The sequence below is a fragment of the Schistocerca americana genome, chromosome 5 (genome assembly GCF_021461395.2).
Source record: "Schistocerca americana isolate TAMUIC-IGC-003095 chromosome 5, iqSchAmer2.1, whole genome shotgun sequence".
Taxonomy (NCBI): Eukaryota; Metazoa; Arthropoda; class Insecta; order Orthoptera; family Acrididae; genus Schistocerca; species Schistocerca americana.
The window spans coordinates 612,096,157-612,117,007 of NC_060123.1; the positions used below are offsets into that span (position 1 = coordinate 612,096,157).

General features: G+C 42.5%; 1 protein-coding gene across 2 annotated transcripts in view; it reads left to right on the forward strand.

The window, feature by feature from the left end:
- The first annotated feature begins 680 nt into the window (after window positions 1-680).
- Window positions 681-20,851, forward strand: part of LOC124615459 (nuclear factor of activated T-cells 5-like) — a 403,737-nt gene continuing 383,566 nt past the window's right edge. For both annotated transcript variants that reach the window (XM_047143361.1, XM_047143362.1), the window contains exon 1: window positions 681-845. In XM_047143361.1, coding sequence (XP_046999317.1) covers window positions 773-845 — 73 coding nt within the window. In that variant the 5' untranslated portion in view covers window positions 681-772. The remainder of the gene's footprint in view (window positions 846-20,851) is intronic.

Consider the following 20,851-nt stretch of genomic DNA (forward strand, 5'->3'; position numbering starts at 1 on the left):
CTGATTGAAGCAACATTAAAGATAGCAAGCAATTATTTGTACAATTCTGTGGTGATTGCATTTCATTAAAAAACCCTTCTTACGCCTATAGTTTTGACCAAAAGTTTCAAATCCAGATCGGTACTGTTGAGTACCGATATTGTATGTATTTTTAATTTTGTATTGTTGTGGACCGAACTGTACATTTGCGCTACTGATGTGATCAAATGCCTGAAATAAACAATAGTGTTGGTGCAACAACAGGTGGCTTTTTGTAGAAGCTTAACAGAGCAGCTCAGGTATGAAAATACGAAATTCGTTGCGGTTTAAAATTATATCCTGTTGCGTATATCGTTCTAGTTTATGTGTGATATAATACGTAAACTTAAATCATATAAATGTAAATGAAAGTGTGGCCCTACAGTTTTACAGTTGCTGCAAATGTTATTTATGTATTCGCCTTTTCGAGCGATAAATTCCGCAGCATTTCGACTGGTAGGACCTTTCAATTTTCTGCTGCTTCTTCTGATTACAACCATAACAAACGGTTCCACTCTGCATTGCCATCGTAATCGTATTTAGCTCCACTTTAGCAGAACGATTCTGTTTTCGTTAGACGTCACATACACGGTAGCCAATGACAAGGCCAATAGAGAGTCAGCTGGCCAAAGAAGGGTAATGGACGTTTGCGAGTTGCTGTCAGCTACGTTGTTTGTGAATCATCCAATAGTGTTCTAATATAATAATTATACGTTGTTACAAACAGATGATAAAGTGAATATCACGTTCAATTATGTTACTGAAATATTCTCAGAGTGAGAAGAAACAGAAGACCAATGGTGCTGGGAAGCAACAACGGGGCGCCGGTGAGTGACTCATGAACTATAGATCAACAAAGATGGCGTCTACGCATGATAATATTTTTATGACGCATTTTGGGTACATTGTAGATTGTTTTTTATTAGTAGCGATGTTACAGCTGGCAGACGTATTACTACGAGCATCATGCGCTCCGTGAAGACTTTGTTTGCCGATTTGTTTACTCGAATTGTAAGCGTTGCCGAATTTACGTTTTAATGAGCTTTGTTTTATATTTACATTTTTTTATCACGACGAACAACGGCTAGTCTTTAAGTACAATTTTGTTTGAGTTAGAGTTGGGCACCGCGAATTTTTCAACCAGACCACATGGACCACCTCCTGGTCTGTTTCAGTTCGTATAATACTGATAATATTGACTTAATAGTTACGCGATTCGGTACAGTACAGTGCAGTACTGTACTGTACATACTAGTGTGTAATCCGCCGTGCAGTAAATATAACTTTTATTCAATGTGCTGATGAGAGAGCAGATAGTATCTCTATCATAAATTAACGATTCATGTTGTGCACCAGACTGTTCCACAAACGTAGAAATATGCTGTCGCATATTTTGATCCCGATATCCATAGCATTTGAAGAGGTTGCAGTAGCAGAGCTCTTAAAACTTCTGAATCCCAGCGTGTCGCAATGGTTGGTTGATCCTAAGAATACGCCGAGGAAGCCGAATGCTGTAAGAGATATAAAAGAGTGCTGTGCCTCTTGCAAGACGTGCTGTGCCTCCTAAGAGGCAGGCAGAAATGCACATATCTGAAGAAAATAGCCTACAGCTTAACCAGATATGTTAGTTACATCAATATTTTTGTATACGAATGATATGTTGACAGTAGACGCTTCAAAAAAGATTAGTTTAAGATAAGACAAAAAAGTTAGATTGTTTTCCATACTTCAAGTGTACACCTTTGTACTGAATATTTGATGAAATATGTGAGCGTTCAAGCTATTTGAGTAAAATGTTTCATTTCGTTGTTATACGGCACGTCAGACACACTCAGTGAGTTTTTTCCTCATTAACTACAGTTATAGTGCCATTCCTCAGGGGTAATGTGACTCTTAAAAAACAGTGCTAACAGATATTTAAAAGATTTCAGTGAAATATTGTTGGCATCTAATGTCTTCCTGCTCTGCTCTCCATCGTAATTTTTGTCATAATACTGACCCATACGTCTGCCATAGATGATTTGCTTGCGTAATGAGGAATGTCATTGCTTGCATCACTCATTTGCTGTTTAAATTAGTGTTTGGTAATTTCCTGTAGTGTTTTCCTTTATGGTGTTTGTTTCAGTTTTACATCCTGGGCTTGTGTTTTTGATTGACGTGAATGTCAGTGGAGAAGGAATTATCTTCTACAAAAAATAATTGTAAATTTACTAGTTTACACTATGACCAATACTGCAGATGCTACATACATGAAGATTCCAGTTGGATAGCTATCAGGATGCTAATTTTTGGAGATAGATGATAATATGAACAAATTTATTTTCTGCTCCATCTTTTCCTCCTTTATGCAAGACCTAACTTTTGTATTTTTTTCCATTCACCCCAGTCCTATTTATTATCCCATTATTTTTCTGCCTGCATGTTGATCTACTTTTTCCACTTCCTGTTTCCTTGGAGCCTTCTTAATTACACTTTCGCAATGTGAGTCTGATCTCTCCTTATAACATGCACATACGTCTGATGTCTTCTCCACTGGACTTTAGTGAACATAAAAATAATTTTTTTTAATATTCCTCTTTTTCTAATTCACAACACTTTCCAATTTGGCGACTCTATCCATCTTGGCTACTGTTAATGTCCAGCGCTGTTTCTTAATACTGAAGTTACTAACTTCTTCACTCAGTATAGCAATGGTGCCCATACACCTGTTTTGTACACCCTTTCTTTGGTTTTTACACTTGTGTTCATTAGGAGCATTTCACCTCCCTCACTCCCCAGATGCAGGTATTCCATTTTCGTTTTGCTAATTGTAGGCCCTGTATCCTTTGACACTCATTTCCAGGGTTACTGAATGCACTTCATGCCATTCTTGTTTTCTGCAAATAGTCTGCACAATAGGGTTTGGTATATGCTCCATTCTGATGGGATGTCCATAATTAATTTGGTGTAAGGGCTGATTAGAGATTATTCATCCAAACCAACTTAGACTATTGTCCATTCTGCCAACATTACCTTGTTATTACGTTTGTTTGTCTTAACTAATTTCTCCTTCACGTGTCTCCATATGTCCTTTCATGGACTTTCTCATAAGCATTCTCTATATCCATGAAATTACAATGAAAACGTTGTTGTATTGAATTAAAACGGTGGCCCAAAGATTGTTAATGATTAACTTTTTTAAATTCACTGATTTTTAGGATTGGATTATTTGTCACAAAAACGAAATCACGTATGATTTACAGATGAACTAAAATGAAAAACTAAATATTGTTCTATGATAGGGAATAAGTAAAATGCCAGTCAAGCAAAAATGCAGATATTTTTAACTATACATGTAGGACTGGTGAACCAACTGTGTGCAAATTTTACATTTTTGGGAGAGTTTTTGGGAATATCTGTTGTAGCAGTCTTATGGTCATTTGATTTTCAGCAAGAACTAGAGAGAGGATATGGTAGGACTATTCCTTTTATTTGATGTTACTTCCTTACATATGTTTGCAATTCTGTTCTAATTGCTACTCAGTTGAAAATATCTACTTTGTTACGATTGTACATTTTTTGGTATATTGAACTTATTTCCTTCTATGAATTCAAACTATGGAAAGTTTGAATTTAAGTGTTTCAAATGTTGGAGGATAGCAGTAACATAGTAAAATACCAAACATTGTTTAGTAAACAGTGATTATGAGCATTACTGTTAATTTGCATGGCAGAACAGTGCTCTTTTAAAGTATTATTGAATCCCAACTGTCAATGTCTGACATTGATCAGAGATAAAGAACTAGCCTAATGCAAGATATCTTATAAATGTTGGTGTCAACATATTTGTTTTCACTTATGATTTAAACTGGTTACTGAGCATACCCACCAGATACAAACATTGTATGTCAGAGCATATGTAGGCCTACTTCAATAGGTTCAGGTCTTCATCATCATCATCATCATCATCATCATCATCATCTTTATCTTCTTCTTCAAATGCCTTGTCCTCCAAGAATACTGGTGTCAGGAGCATGATCTGGCTTTTCTGAAAAGTGATTCTATGGTCAGTTCCAGCCACTCACTACAATTCTTTTGCCAGGATAATCTTGTGTGTCCTGTATCACATCTATCAATCTTTCCTTGAAGTATTATTTGAAAAGGTATTATTTGTTGATACGCACTGTATGGCCAAAGTATTCGAGTTTTCTTCTCTTGATGGTATCATCTGCCAAAGTGCTGTTGCATTTGTGACTTTGTGTGTCCATTTTATCCTTAATATTCTTTGATGTGGCTACATTTCAAATGCGTTAAATTTCTTACTGCATACTGCAGCAAGTGCCCATGGCTTAACTCCATAATTTAAGATAATGAAAATAACATCAAAGTAGTTGAGTGTGAAATGTAATGGTACTTACACCACTGCTAGTCGTAATATATTTCATTTTTTGGAAAGAACTTCTGGCCTGTTGAATTCTGCAACAAAACTCTTAAGAGAAAGTATGGTTTATTTGACACCCCAAGTATTTATAAATGAAACATTTCGGTTTCATTATTACTGAGTGCAAGAGCGCCCTGAATTTCATGTAGGTTTCTGATGACAAACATCCACACAAGTTTTACGAAAACTTTACTTGGGACCCATGTCATTATGATGATGGTTTTTATGCAGATAAATGTATTTTCTGTTTAGGTATTAGATATCCCTTTAGCTACATTGAAACCATCACTGTAATCACCAGAGTCATCCTTCTCGTAGCAGAAGAGCAGGTTCTGAAACTCATCATAATTTTCACCACAAAGGAAAGCTATTTTTCGATTCGCGATAATAGCTATTCCAGATCTGAGTCTTTTGCGACTCAGTTGTGGTTGCAGTATAGTTAGATTGTCGGGGATACAGCGTTATGATTGCTACGGTAGAACTTGAACTAGTGATGGGGCTTTCCTCTCGCAAAGAGGTCCACTAGGAAAGAATGTTCACGTGGCTGTGTGGTCGGCGCCTTTGGTTGCGACACTAACCTAGTTCTGCTGCCGGGCACAGAATTGTAAACAACCTCCTGAAGTCGAAACGAGAGGCCACAGAGCTAAATCTCTTCACACAGCTACAGACTGTCGTTCTTAAACTGCAGCAGTAGGAATTCACAGGTGGCTTCGTGAGATGAACTCCGTGGGGCAAAGGTCTGTTACGGTGCTTCCGTCGTCTACGCTAACTTCTTAAAAAAGTCTATGAATTGGGGACAGCGTTGTTTAGTTCATCAGCAAACGCTTTATGCTTCTCCAAAGCGTCGTTATCGCTATCGGCTTCTGTGCTATAGTAGAGGATGATTGTAAGATAAACAACTATTTATTAAAGCAGAGAAAACAGTAGATTTTCTTTTTAAGTGGCATCATTCCATCTAATTTACTAGGTAAACTTAAGCTCGCGCAAACCCGAATAGCATCCTATTTATTAATGTATGCCTTGTCTCGTTCCACGTCTGTGAATGCTATTTTTGACAGAATCAACGGAATACAGCGAATGGATTATCTATTTCCAGCAGTCAGGTTCTCTCTTTGTTGTTGTGTGTACCTTAGCCCACCACTATGATGGTGACCGTTGGACGAGACCATGTCTCGTATACTTAAAAACTGTAAATAGGTTACAAAAATCGCCGCATTATCGTACATATTCCACAAGTCATCGACAGCGTTGGACCAGTTAATTCGCCACGCCCCCCCCCCCCCCCCCCCCTCCTTCAATTTCTCACGCCTCACCCGCACTTGTTTTTCCTATTCCTTTCACAGATGTTACGCACGATTGTTTGATGCCTGTGTGTATAAACCTTGGACGTTAGCAGAAGTAGTATATTTCTAGAATCTTGAGAGAACATGGGCTCTACAGTTCGATTTAAAACACTGCACTGCGCAATGCCTTTTTCGTAGCGTTTTCGAATAGAATTGGTCGAGCATTTGTGTAACGCTGTCGCACTGACAACCAAATCCGCGAATAATCAAACCGTTTGTTCTTAGAATTTTAATACCTTATCCGTCAATGCGACTTACGAATTGCCCCTTACCGACAGATATTACGTAATAATTTGCCGGACAAAGGTTTCTTCGGTGAACTAAAGATCCTTAGGATTCAGCTAACAAATCACAATGTTAGTTCTACTTTCCTCATAGCTACAATATTGTATAGCCATTCGACCGTAAATCACTTCATATTGAATTTCCTAAATACTTTACAGTTGTGACTAGTGACTGTCGATAGCGTTGCCAATTGATTAAGCATCGTTTCATTTACTGAAGTCCATTGCTTACCACTATATTCGTATGGAGTTGAGCTATTAGTCTTAGATCCAAGCGCTAATCATTTGTTAGTCTTCCCGTATTTCCTAACGATTTTCTAACGATGTTACCTGTCTGCACACAAACGGATCGTCTGCGACAGCTTCAGAGAGCTGGAAACGTTACCAGTCACCTCATTTGTAAATCGAACAGCGGCGGTCCTACCACGCGTCCTTGAATCATTCTGAACACTACTTTCGCACCAGATCCTGTTTCCTATTTATTAAGAACGACATAAGGATAGACATCATGACCCGTGCAAGTCATGCGACGAAGTTATTTCCTTGACGATTAACATATGTCCAATCATCCTGTCCCTTCTTCTTGTCAATGTTTTCCCTATGCTCCTCTTCTCGCCGATTCTGCTGAGAATCTCTTCATTTCTCCCGCCTAATTTTCAACATTCTTCCCTAACATCACGCGTCAAAAGCTTCGATTCTCTTCCATGTTTAGACAAGCCAATAGTTCGCATTTATACAATGCAGTGCTCCAGGCGTAAATTTTCAGAAATTTAATCCTCAAATTAAAACCAGTATTTGATACAAGTAAACTTCTTTTCAACAGGAACGCCTTCTTTGGCTGGGCCATTCTGCTTTTTATGTCTTCCGTATTTCGTCTGTCATGTATTATTTTGCTTCCAAGATAGAATTCCTCCACTACGTCTACTTCGTGATCCACAATTTTAATGTTAAGTTTGCAGGTAATCTCATTTCTGCTACTCCTCGCAAGTTTATTCTCAGCCCATATTCGGTTTTCATTAGACTATTCATTCCATTCAACAGTTTCTGGAGTTCATCCTAATTTTTATTTATGATAGCGTGGTCATCATCGTATCTTTTCAGTGGTGTCCTTTCAGCCTGAACTTTAATCCCACTCCTGAACCTTATACACCTACATCTATACTCGTCAAATACTTTGTCTACCAATGTTACTACCCCCATTTCCTGTTCCAGTCTCGAATGGTTCGCAGGAAGAGCGATTGCTGGTTAGCCTCTGTATGGACTCGTATCTCCGTAATTTTATCGTCATCTCCTTTTCACGAGATATACGTAAGAGGCAGCAACACGTTGATTGATTCTTCAAGGAACACACGCACGCGGAATTTTTAACAGTAAACCACACCGTGGTGCAGAATGCCTCTCTTGCAGCATCTGCCACTGGAGCGTGTTCGTGACGGTTTTGCGCTTACGAAACATGTTCTTCCTTGTATCTTCTCTAATTCTTCTGTCAATTTTGTCTAATACGAGTCCCATAATGCCGAGCAATTTTCAGACTTTCATTTATTTCTGCCAATGAATGATGGACAGATTGAACAGCAGGGGGGAAAGACTACATCCCTGTCAACCCAAGTACTTCGTTCTTGGTCTTCCATTCTTATTGCTGCTCCAGAATTCCTGTGGCTCTTACTCTCCTGAGAATTTGGAACATCTTGCACCATGTTAGATTATCGAACACACAGTCTAGGTCGACAAATTCTTTGAACGTGTCTTGATTTTTTTCTAAGTCTTGCTTCCGTTAGAAAGCGTACCATTAGGATTGCTTCTTTGGTGCCTTTACCCTCCCTAAATCCAATCTGTTCTTCAACTAACATATACGTAGTTTTGTTTTCCGTGTTTTTTAAATTAAAAAAAGTATTAAACTCGAAGAACCCAATGTGTTATAAAAAGAAAGTTCGAAGTCAGTGTGCGTTACGAGTTGTCACATGTGACTGTGAAAGGTGGCCTTTAAATGTGAAACTGAGGTTTTCACAGCGAGCGGTGAATAGGTGCAAGAAATGACTTCTTCGAAGAGATGTGAAAATATACAAATCGACCGGAGAACACATTGCATTGAGAATAAAATGGAGTTGGGTGGGACATCTGACCAGGCTGAAATATGATCGCTTTACCAAGGACGTTCAGGGTGCCCCAAAAGCAGCATTACAACTTCGATGTCATATAACTCGACTTGTAATTAACTCATGGAAAAAAGTAACGTTTGTCTGTTGCACCATATGTAAAAGTTTTATTCTGATTCTTTAATAGAGTTCTACGTGAGCTCCCATTGTGCCACGTACAGTATCTTATCGATATTCCAGCTCGGTCCGAACTCGTTCTGACCTGTTCATTCCTATTACACGTGCAATAATATCCCGAGTTAAGTGCAGCACGATTTAGCTTGTTATCTGGTTTCATTTCCTGTAACAATTGCTGCCTGTACCAAAACAGGTGAAGACACTTTCGGAGTACCCGGTGCACAGTCTGTGGGTAACGCCGAGAAAGCTGTCGAATTCTCTCCGTATCTTCGGCACTTCTCCATGGTCTGCCCACATGGTTCGTCAGAGATCAACACTTCCTGTTTCCGTGACATTTTCTTACAGATGGTCTAGAGGGTGGTGGTTTTCCGTATCGCGTTCTGGAATTTCTCAAAACTTGGATGTCTGACTTCGTTTCAATAAACCATACTACACACCGTGATTTTTCCCGTGCAGACTCCATTCTTCGATTCATTTATGCTGCTCCTGCGATGCTGCAATAACAAAGAAAAAGCATTTTTTTCATTTATGCCCTTTTTTTCGTTTATGCCTATGTCACCTGGAAAGGCAAAACATTTTTTCATTATCTTCAACATAAAAAAAACTGAGTGGATGCATCAGACAAACTACTTTTTTTTCTCTAAGTGAATTACAAGCACATTTACATGACATTGAAGTTGTAAATACCTTTTGGGACACCCTGTATTTTGCTGGATATCAAGAGATGATGAAAGGTAATGCACGGAGAAGTAGAGGCATTTTTATCCAGCAGTAAATTTCAAATGCCAGAAGAGCACTTATTTTGTTTCCTGTGTGACAGGGGGAGCAGTATCGAAGGCTTTCCGGAAGTTCGAATTCCTGACAGCATGTGTTTAGCTATAAACATACTACTGAACATTACTAAAAGACGTAACCATTTACAGCATGCTATTTATGCCACGCCTGCTTTGGCGTTCAGTGTGCAGTTTGTAGTAATTCAAAGACGCTAGTCGCAGTAAGATTATCCAAGGAATAACTAGCTTTCCCCCTTTTTGGCAGCAGGCCTACCAGTGGCCTGTGCGCCGTGTTTATTTCGTAGTCGCGCCCGAAGTAGGTGGTGCTAGCCAGATAACTTGTTTGCCTAGCGCGCCCGGCTCAAGGTTTCCAGCTTTCGACGACCACATGCCATGTGTTACAGTAAAACGAACAAACCCATGTTCCATGGTTGTTCTGGTACTCATTTCATCAGCGCACACGAACGTGAAATGATCGTCAAAGTAGTGATGACCGTACATCAAGCAACAGTTCGGTGTGTTACATTGAATTAATGAAGCCAACACGTGCGCACATGATACTGCAAAAATGACTGCTCGTTTAGGAAACCACGTTCCGCAAATGCTGGGACGGTTTCTTTAGCAAAACCGCTGTAGATGCTTCTCCCCCATCCTCGTGCATTTCCGAGACAGTTCACTGTCTGTCATGACTTCAACCCCGGTGGAACATCAAACTGTTCCCTTTCGAGTTCCCTCCGCCCCTCTTACTCCCTCCCACCTCTCTCTCCTGCACCTTTGAAAGGGAGATACAAATCAAAAGCACACAAAATTCTTCCATTTTTAGAGAGCCAATACAGTCGCATAAAACAAGCAGAGCAGAAGGTACAATCTACCTTTCACCAGCTCCGCTCTTCTGCCCTGACCGACTATTCAGTGACGACGGGCAACCGTGTCGTCCTCTGCCAGTGACGTTTTTCGGTTGATGTATGGGCGATGTGGGGTCTCGGCTATTGAAGCACGTTGTCCAATGACTGGCCGATGTGGGCGGTGACTTTTTGTCGTATTGTCGTGATATTTAGTCGGAAGAATGGTTTGCTTGGTCGGCTACTAACAGTTTTTCCATTCTTCTGTAAATAATGGGTGTCAGTATTTTGCAGCCGTGAATTATCAAACTGATTACGTCGGTAATATTCGCACCTGTCAACACATACTTTCTTTGGAATTGGAATTATTACAGTCTTCAAGTCTGAGGGTACTTTCCCCGTTTCAGATATCTTGCACGCTAAGGATAATAGCAATTCTGTGGGAATGTCGTCCAGGGCCCTTGTTTTGGGTTAGTTCTTTTAGCGCTCTGTCAATTTTTCATGCAGTATCATAACTCCTATCTCATCTTCATATACGTCTTCTCTTTCTATGAAATTGCCTTCACGTTCATTTCTCGTGTATAGCCCATCTTTATATTCCTTTTACCTTTCACTTTTCCCAACTGTGCTTCTTGCTGGTTTTCCATCTGAGCTCGTGACATTCATACACACCTGCTTCGCTTTTCTCCAAAGGCGTCTTTAATTTTCCTGTAGGCGATATCTATCCCTCCCCTACCTATGCGTACTTCTGAAACTTAAGTTTGCCCTCTAGCCACTCTTGCTTAGTCATTTTTCACTTGTCGTGTTACTCCCGTTTATTGTTGGAGAATGCCAGGAAGGCGAGCGCAGACCTCAGCTTTTAGGCGTCCTCAGCTAAGGCCAAATTAGATGAGCGTTCCACGTTCCTGAGTATTCTCCATCATGACGACGGAAGTTGAACACATGTAAATCGGTATCTTTGTACAAGGAGAACAAGTGTCTGAAGAACATCTACCATTAATTGGCCGATGGGCAATGTTATCGCCAAAGAAATAATTTCTTTGTTTCCAATGCGTAAAACAGTGGTTTATGTTCCTTGTTTCGTTCGTTTCGTACTGCTCTTGGAAATGAGAAGTCAGCCTTTCGAGTTTGTGATTTAGTTTTTATGGATCTAGCATTGGCTCCGCAAACTTTTCTGCATTGTGTTGCTAAGAGTGGGTCGTTGCGTTCACGCCGGCTGCCTTCCCCGTACACTTTGCGCCCTCAAAGATGGAGAAATTATTTTGTCCGTATGTCTGTGTTGGAGCTGCAGTTCCTTTGTTGTCCTTGGTCCTTAACGCAGAATGTAAGATGAAAGCGGTAGAAACACCAAGTCTCTAAATTTACCCTAGTTATATTTCGGGTAACAGACTGAAACTTCGTCCCACCTGTTGCCATATGAATTTCCTTTTCTACGTTACACTTTCGTGATCTCAGACGGTGCTGATGAGGGTGGTAGTGAAGTTCTTGCAACTAGTTGGTAACTTACTGTCAACATTCGAACAATCGTATTCTGCGAGACACAGTTCGATAGTGTTACGAAATACAGACTACCGTTGCAGTGTCCGATTGTTGGATTCTGACTCTTCATATAAATTTCCTTCCTGTACATGCATGTAGACTTAGAACCTGCTTAGGTTATGAAAGTTTAATTGGCCGATGGGCAATGTTATCCCAGTTTGTGACAATGGTTGGTCGGTCCTATGAAATTTGTAAAAAAAAGTCAATATTCAGGCTTTTCCACTACGTGTATTTAACTGCTTGTTAATTAAACCAGACACTGTTTCTCACTGCTCGTAAACAGAAAGCACCTTCGTCGACAAATGTCTGATGATGCTCCTGCAAATTAGGTTTCATCTGACAGGCACTTTCTCGTCGTACGACAAAACTGTCGGAACTGTTGCCACGATGTTCCTGTTACGCTTCGGTGGTGTGACTCTTATCAGCTCAATCTCATGGGCAAAACCAGTACTTAGCGTGGCCTGACGCATTACGTCATTTTTTTCTGTTATTTTCTTAACTCGGACTCAGTATCTTCGTTTGCCGCCACACTAAATTTCTTGTGGTTATTCGGCTTCCAGTAAGTGTGCAGTGTACAAACATTCTTCGCATTTGTACCCTCTGCTGACGGTTGCTTTATGTCTAATCCTAGGGTTGCCATCTGTCCCGATATATCGCGACAGTCACCGGCTTTCGTTCCGATTTTGCAAAACACAAATGCCAACTGCTAAAAAATATGCGAGTATTTGTTTTCTGTACCGCACACAACGCACTGTGAAAAGAGTATTTTCGCTGATGTCGGTCCAGTGGACTGACGAAATAAATCGACTGCCGCCAGGGACTGTGGAATCAGTCTTACAGTGCGAGCTTAACTACAAGCAGACTTACATGGAGTTTTAGAAATACGCAAAAAGTGAGAAGAAAACTTGCTGAAAAAGGTGAAATCTTCCGAAAAGTATGGTATACCAATTACTTCTACAGCAATAGGTTCCACGTAATCGCGTTCTAAATAAAAAGTAATTATATTAAGTAAAATATTTACTTTATTTCTACACCTCCATCTCATAGAGTTCCGATGAGGTCCTAGCTATATATGGCAACGCTAGTCTTATCCTACACTCGTGATCCTAAATGCCCCAAGTCCTTTAAAGCGTTGATGGGCTGTTATCAGCTGCATAAACGTATTTAGAGTGTGCAGCTTATTCATGACTGACTACTTCTCAAATCTACACTTATGATCAAAAATATCAGGACGCCTATTAGTGGGCATTATAGTAGGAGTTACGAACGATGGCGGTCGAGTTTAGGCTTGTTCCGCGCATCTACGCCACGCATTCTCCGACAGCTAACGACCGTTCAGACGTGTTCGGAGCACCCTGCTGCGAATGCCGTAGCTAATGCGAGCATTAAACATGATCGTAGCGAGTTTCTATTCCATTTGTTGCGAGATATCGTTGCTGATGGTGGTGGTAACTGATAAATTCTGCTTAAGCAAGCGAGAGACATAATTTGCTGGATATACGCTTTGTTCAAGCGAAAAGCACGCGCATGCGCGTACCGCCAACTGTCGCTTGGAATCGCCAACAATGCAACCCCCGTCTGTCCTTAGACATGCGTGAACCGACTCGTTCGCTGCCTGCACACTTCGCCTTCGTGACGGCTCGGACACTACTGGAGACACATTCAGTGAGGAATGGCAGCTCATTCTTCCTCAGGAGACGAAACCAAAGAAGGTAGTGATGTTGGTCTCTGAGGTGAGGTGTACCGACGTTCTAACTCATCCCAGAGGTGTTCCAGTGGGTTCGAGTAGGGACTCTGGGCAGGCCAGTCCATTTCAGGAATGTTATTGCCCACAAACCATTGCCATACAGACGCTGTTTATGACAGGGTGATACAGTCATCATCTCCGAACTGTTCCTCTGTTCATACCGTTGCGCATTTATTGTTTTCTTAAGCGTAGTAAGGGGACTATACTCTTAACCACGAGAGACACGCCGTACTCCAGTGTTGGCAGTAACGCGAAGACAGGTAATGTTCTCCAGGTATTAGCCAAACCCAAACCTTTAAGTCGGATTGCCACAGGGTATAGCATGATCTATCACTCCATATCGCTCGTCGTCACCCGTCCACTGTGCATTGGCGTCACTCTGCACAACCTCAAGCGTCGTTCAGCATTGACTACAGAAATTTGTGGCTTAAGAGTAGCTGTTCGGCCATTGTACCCCATTGTTTCTCACTTGCTAAGAACGGCCATTGCGCTAGATGGGCTGCTGGTAGCTCTTTAGAACTCACGAGTGATTCCATCCGTTGATTTCGTGCAATTTTTTACGACCACTCTACGCGATACTCGACACTCCTTGTCCGCCAGTTCGTGAGATGTGCCTGGTTTTGCCTTAGCTGTAACTGTTCCTTCGCGCGTTCGTTTCACAGCTTCAGAAGTGGTGAAAGATCCCTGATGCATTTGTTACTTACGTGACATCCAATGACTAGTCCACGTTCGTAGTTGGGGATTGGGTTGTTTGGGGAAGGAGACCAGACAGCGAGGTCATCGGTCTCATCGGATTAGGGAAGGACGGGGAAGGAAGTCGGCCGTCCCCTTTCAAAGGAACCATCCCGACATTTGCCTGGAGCGATTTAGGAAAATCACGGAAAACCTAAATCAGGATGGCCGAAGTCGGGATTGAACCGTCGTCCTCCCGAATGAGAGTCCAGTGTGCTAGCCACTGCGCCACCTCGCTCGGTTTACGTTCGTAGTCACAGAGCTCTCCTTGCCTATCAGTTCTGCCGTTACTGCACAGAACTCGGTCTGCTATTATAGTGGCGGTCTGAGTCTTGTGACCAGATAGTGTACATGTGTGACCCCACAACCCGCGTGACCGGATGTGACAAATACTGCTGTCGTTTTCACCTTCCATGTTCCAGCCGCGAGTGGTTCGTGGAAGGACGACTGTTGGTAAGCCTTCGCACTAGCTCGAATTTCTCTTATTTTATCGCCATGACCGTGGCACTGGTGTATGCGGGAAGAATTAGCATACTGCGCAACGCTGCTAGGAAATTAGGCTCTCGGAATCGTGAAAGTAAACCTCGGCATCATGATGCACAATGCCTCCCTTGTAGCGTCTGCCACTGTAGTTAGATTAGCACCTCTGTTATGGTCTCCATCATGAAAGGCGCCCGCGACGAAATGCACCGCTCTTCTTGGAATCTCCCGTATGTTTCAAATCGACTGTACTTAGTTTTAACATCTCTCGTACGAGGGTTGTACAGAAAGAAATGCACCGCATTTTTTTCAACAATTCTTTATTGAACATAATGAGAATTACACACGCGAAAGAACGGTGTTTTATCTACACATACCGTTCCATGGCCTTCCTCCAGCGCGAAACAGGGCGTGTATCCCCTGTCGGTACCAATCCTTGTCCTGGTGGCGGAGCCAATGCTTGTCTGTGTGAATCACCTCATCGTCCTCAAAATGGCTTCCCACGAATGGCATCCTTTAATGGCTAACAAGTGGAAGTCCGACGGGGCTAGGTCAGCTGTGACAGCTTTGGATGGTCTCCCCGACCGCTGCATATCGTGGAGCTCCGCGGAACCGCCTTGGGATGACCACACCCTCAGTGCCCAGCGACTAACTGTACTTCTGTCGACAGCAGATGCTCCATAGACTTCGCACAAGCGTTTGTGAATATTCCCCACAGTTTCTTTCTCTGCAGTGAGACAATCAATGACGGCACGTTGCTTGTAACGTAAATCACCTACAGACGCCATTTAGAAACCATCCGCCGCTACGCTATCTGTCGGAAGTGACGGAAACTTGGCGCGCTCACTCAGGATACTTCAGATGTTACATACGAGGGTAAGTCAAATGAAAACCTTAAATTTGTAATAACAAATCGAAATTTCGCGCCGTTATCCTGTAAGTTGGTAAGCGTGCTACAAACAGCGTGCAGAATGGCCTGAAGGTGGCAGCATAGTGCAGATGCACACATACCATCGCAGTATCAGTATAAAGACGCCCGCCCCACTTGCGACTTGCACCAGGGAAGAACAGCGTTCTGTTATTCGGTTTTTGCGTAGTGAAGGTGTGAAACCTATTGAAATTCATCGACGAATGAAGGTTCAGTACGGTGATGCATGTTTGTTACAGTAGGAAGTCTACGAATGGAGCAGGAAGTCCGCAAATGGTGTGACTTCAGCGGAAGATGCTCTTGGTCCAGGTCAGGCACAACGAGTTGTGACTCCACAGAACATTGCAGCAGTTGAAGCCATTGTGAAGGAAAACCGCCGAGTGACACTGAATGACATTGTAGCATGTTTACAGATTAGTCATGAGTCAGCACACCACATTGTGGATGATGTGCTCCAGTTTCACAAAGTGACTGAAAGATGGGTGCCACGGCAGCTGACTCCTGAAATGAGAGAACGACGTGTTGATACTTGTGACGAACGTCTTCGGCGCTTTGAACGAGAAGGTGATGGCTTCCTTGCAAGAATCGTTAGTGGGGACGAAACCTGGGTTCACTTCCACCAACCGGAAACGAAGAGAGCGAGCAAGGAATGGCGCCATTCCTCATCACCAAAACCAAAGAAGTTTCGAACAGAACCGTCAACAGGGAAGGTTATGCTGACTCTTGACGGGACGAAAAAGGCGTCATTTTGGAGCATTACATGCCTAGAGGGACCACTGTCACCAGTGCATCATACACAGATCTCCTAAAAAATCATCTGCGGCCTGCAATCAAATCAAAGCGACGTGGATTGCTGCCAGCGGGTGTCCTTTTGCAACATGACAATGCAAGGCCCCACACTGCCCGTACAACAGTTGCAACGATCACAGACCTGCATTTTGAGTGCCTTCCTCATCTACCATGTCCACCAGACCTAGCCCCCAAGTGATTTCCATAAGTTTGGACCACTCAAAGAGGCAATGGCAGGAAAGAAGTTCCGTTCTGATGAAGAGGTACGCCACGCGGTGAATGAGTGGTTGGGCGAACTACCAAAAGAATTTTTTTCTGATGGAGTTATGCACTTTGTAAGCGCTAGAGGACTTGCATTGAGCGTGGGGGAGATTATGTTGAAAAGTGATACAGCTTTGTACCACTTTTGCACAATAAATAATATTTTTAAATTTTAATTTGACTCACCCTCGTACGTAACGTTTCGCGTTCGTAGTATTGTTTTCGGCCGAAAAAAAAATGCGGTATATTACCTTCCGGGCAACCCTTGTAGTAAATGTTTGGATCTACATCTACATAAACTTTCTGATCAAAATCATCTGGACCGCCACCATGTAATGCGGAATTGACCACTATAGGTCACGAGAGGCGGATTCGCCATTATAGGAGGAGCCGGGGAGAGGAGTATTTGTTGTCAGTAGAAAAGCAATAATAGTCAGGAGAGCTCAGTGACTTGGAATGTGGACTAGTCATTGGATTTCACCTGAATAACGAATCAGTCGGTTACATGTCAGCTTTTTTTACCCAAGTCAACTGATATGATTGTGGAGTGAAAAAGCGAAGCAAGAACCATATCTAAACCAAAATCAGGTGGAACTCATGTACTGACGGACAGGGACCCCGAGCATTAGCCATTAGGTGTGTGTGCACACCTCCAGCCTGGCTCAATCTTTCATTGTCAGTCTTTCTTCCTATTTCTCGGCTTACGGGTAGTACCTTTCCATATTTGATGACGCTGTACAATTATCCCCAGTAGTGGCGTGATACGCTGCGGTACCTGCATCCTAAACGCTGCCATTGTCGGCGTTGTAAATGATGTCGAGTCTTGTACCGTTGGAAGCAAAGGAGAGGATGTTGTTATGGGTGGCCGGTATCCTCTTTTTACAACACAAATGCACGCGTGGATTAAAACTGTTCTTTATTTACAGGAACTGACAGTTTTACTTATCTCGAATAGAGTCTCTTTTCTGAGGTAAAAGCTCATCAGTAATGCTCCTCTTGCCTACAATATCGGTAATCTGGCTATTACAAACTTTAATCTCACTAATCTGGTCGCTATGTACTGTCGTAACCAGTGACGTGAACTGAGACCGCACTGCAGCTGACAGACGCAAGACTGTAGTGTGAGTTAGTGAGGCCCACCGCCGGTCGTGTCTTCTTGTCTTTTTAAGGCTTCTTGCCTTGGTGTTTCGTAGGTTAAGCTGCCTATACTGCTGTTCCTGCAGCTGCCTATGAAATTTTCTTTCTCCTCGTTTTTTGGATTGCTTTCTTGGTATCGCAGATTTGTGCTTCGTTTGCTGCTGGTGCGTGGTCGCTACTGGTGCAGCAGCGAGTCCCTCCGGTCAGCGGCGGCGGCCTGAATACTTGCGATCGAGAGGACATTAGCTGTTCCTTGTCGGTGTGTGTCTGGCCTCTCACGTGACAGGTACACTTCATCCAGTACCTACTATCGATCTTCGCGCTACACCTTTGCCGACCGGTGTGCTGGCGACAGCTTACACCAGCACAATAAGGGTGTTACCCGAAGGAAGCTTAGGTTATTGTGAGTACACGGCTTTTACGACTGTCTCGTTTCAAACGGGCCGAAGCTCACGAGGAAACCAAGTCCAGTTTCGGACAGTCTAAAAATGGTCGTGACTTGTAAAATTCCTTGTGCAAATAAAATAGCTATCGTGGCTTATCTAGTAGTGTGCGTTATACCACAGCTCTGTCCGGCTTCATTGCTGGCCGTAATAATTGCATCCACTTCTAACATTAAAGCGAGAGTGCGGCCAGGAGGTGTGTAGCGCCTCGAGGTGAACGAGTTCGTTAGGCACCGGCCTTCATTCATTGCGACGAGAAGGTTGATGGAGAATACTGGCCGTGACCTCCAACGTTCACCTGGTACTCGAGAATGGTGAATAAAGTGTACAACAGGTAAAGATGTGGAGACGACATGTCATAAGGCTTGATTCAGCAGGATGTACATTTCTGTACACACACGCCAGTACACGAGGGGTAATCATGTTGTTGTTGCTGCTGTTGTTGTTGTGGTCTTCAGTCATGAGACTGGTTTGATGCAGCTCTCCATGCTACTCTATCCTGTGCAAGCTTCTTCATCTCCCAGTACATACTGCAGCCTACATCCTTCTGAATGTGCTTAGTGTATTCATCTCTTGGTCTCCCTCTACGATTTTTACCCTCCACGCTGCCCTCCAGTACTAAATTGGTGATCCCTTGATCCCTCAGAACATGTCATACCAACCGATCCCTTCTTCTGGTCAAGTTGTGCCACAAACTTCTCTTCTCTCCAATTCTATTCAATACCTCTTCATTAGTTATGTGATCTACCCCTCCAATCTTCAGCATTCTTCTGTAGCACCACATTTCTAAAGCTTCTATTCTCTTCTTGTCTAAACTATTTATCGTCCATGTTTCAGTTCCATACATGGCTACACTCCATACAAATACTTTCAGAACCGACTTCCTGACACTTCAATCAATAGTCGATGTTACCAAATTTCTCTTCTTCAGAAACGCTTTCCTTGCCATTGTCAATCTATATTGTATATCCTCTCTACTTCGACCATCATCAGTTATTTTGCTTCCCAAATAGCAAAACTCCTTTACTACTTAAGTGTCTCATTTCCTAATCAAATTCCCTCAGCATCACCCGACTTAATTCGACTACATTCCATTATCCTCGTTTTGCTTTTGTTGATGTTCATCTTATACCCCCCTTTCAAGACACTGTCCATTCCGTTCAACTGCTCTTCCAAGTCCTTTGCTGCCTCTGACAGAATTACAATGTCATCGGCGTACCTCAAAGTTTTTATTTCTTCTCCATGGATTTTAATACCTACTCCGAACTTTTCTTTTGTTTCCTTTACTGCTTGCTCAATATACAGGTTGAATAGCATCGGGGAGAGGCTTCAACCCTGTCTTACTCCCTTCCCAACCACTGCTTCCCTTTCATGTCCCTCGACTCTTATAACTGCCATCTGGTTTCTGTAGAAATTGTAAATAGCCTTTCGCTCCCTGTATTTTATTCCTGGCACCTTCAGAATTTGAAAGAGAGTATTCCAGTCAACATTGTCAAAAGCTTTCTCTAAGTCTTCAAATGCTAGAAACGTAGGTTTGCCTTTCCTTAATCTTTCTTCTAAGATAAGTCGTAGGGTCAGTATTGCCTCACGTGTTCCAACATTTCTACGGAATCCAAACTGATTTTCCCCGAGATCGGCTTCTACCACTTTTTCCATTCGTCTGTAAAGAATTCGCGTTAGTATTTTGCAGCTGTGACTTATTAAACTGATAGTTGGGTAATTTTCACATCTGTCAACACCTGCTTTCTTTGGGATTGGAATTATTATATTCTTCTTGAAGTCTGAGGGAATTTCGCCTGTCTCATACATCTTGCTCACCAGATAAAGTTTTAAAAAATATTGTTTTTTTTATTTGCAAGTACATACGACAAAATTTTGTTTAGGTCCTAGCGAAGTAGTACGGCACTGTGGCGCGTGGATGTACTTGCAGATAAACAACGATTTAATTACGTAACTTCATTTCTCCGAGGAAATAATTTAAACTATGACTACAAGTTGTAATTGTATCTCCAAAAGAAGTGTAATGCAGCTGATACCAAAATTTTTGTTCCCATAATGCTATCCAGCGGTAGTCTCGGATAAAGTTGGTACAAAATGCAGCTTCAGAAGGGGACTCAGACTTCAGATGGCCAGCTTTAACGAGCACAGGATAACTCATAATTTCTGTAACTCCACATTTCTACATTTTTCTTTTCCTCTCTTTTTCCACACTGTCGGAACCCTTGAGGTCCATCTTCATTAGCTTATGTAACATATACACACGTAACTATTTCGTCCATGAAAGGCTGCATTTTGAAATCTCCAACTGGTATGAGATATAAATAAAATAGATGTACGTATTAGTCACATATTTATTGCTCCACGGCCACGCGGAGTGGCCACGCGGTTAGAGGCACCGTATCACGGATTGCGCGCTCCCTCCCGCCGGAGGTTCGAGTCCTCCCTGAGTCAAGGGTGTGTGTGTGTGTGTGTGTGTGTGTGTGTGTGTGTGTGTGTGTGTGTGTGTGTGTGTGTGTGTGTGTGTCCTCCTCCCTCAGTCAAGGGGGTGTGTGTGTGTGTGTGTGTGTGTGTGTGTGTGTGTGTGTGTGTGTGTGTGTGTGTGTGTGTGTGTGTGTGTGTCCTCCTCCCTCAGTCAAGGGGGTGTGTGTGTGTGTGTGTGTGTGTGTGTGTGTGTGTGTGTGTGTGTGGTGGTGTTGTTGTTCAAAAAAATGTTCAAATGTGTGTGAAATCTTATGGGACGTAACTGCTAAGGTCATCAGTCCCTAAGCTTACACACGACTTAACCTAAATTATCCTAAGGACAAACACACACACCTATGCCCGAGGGAGGACTCGATCCTCC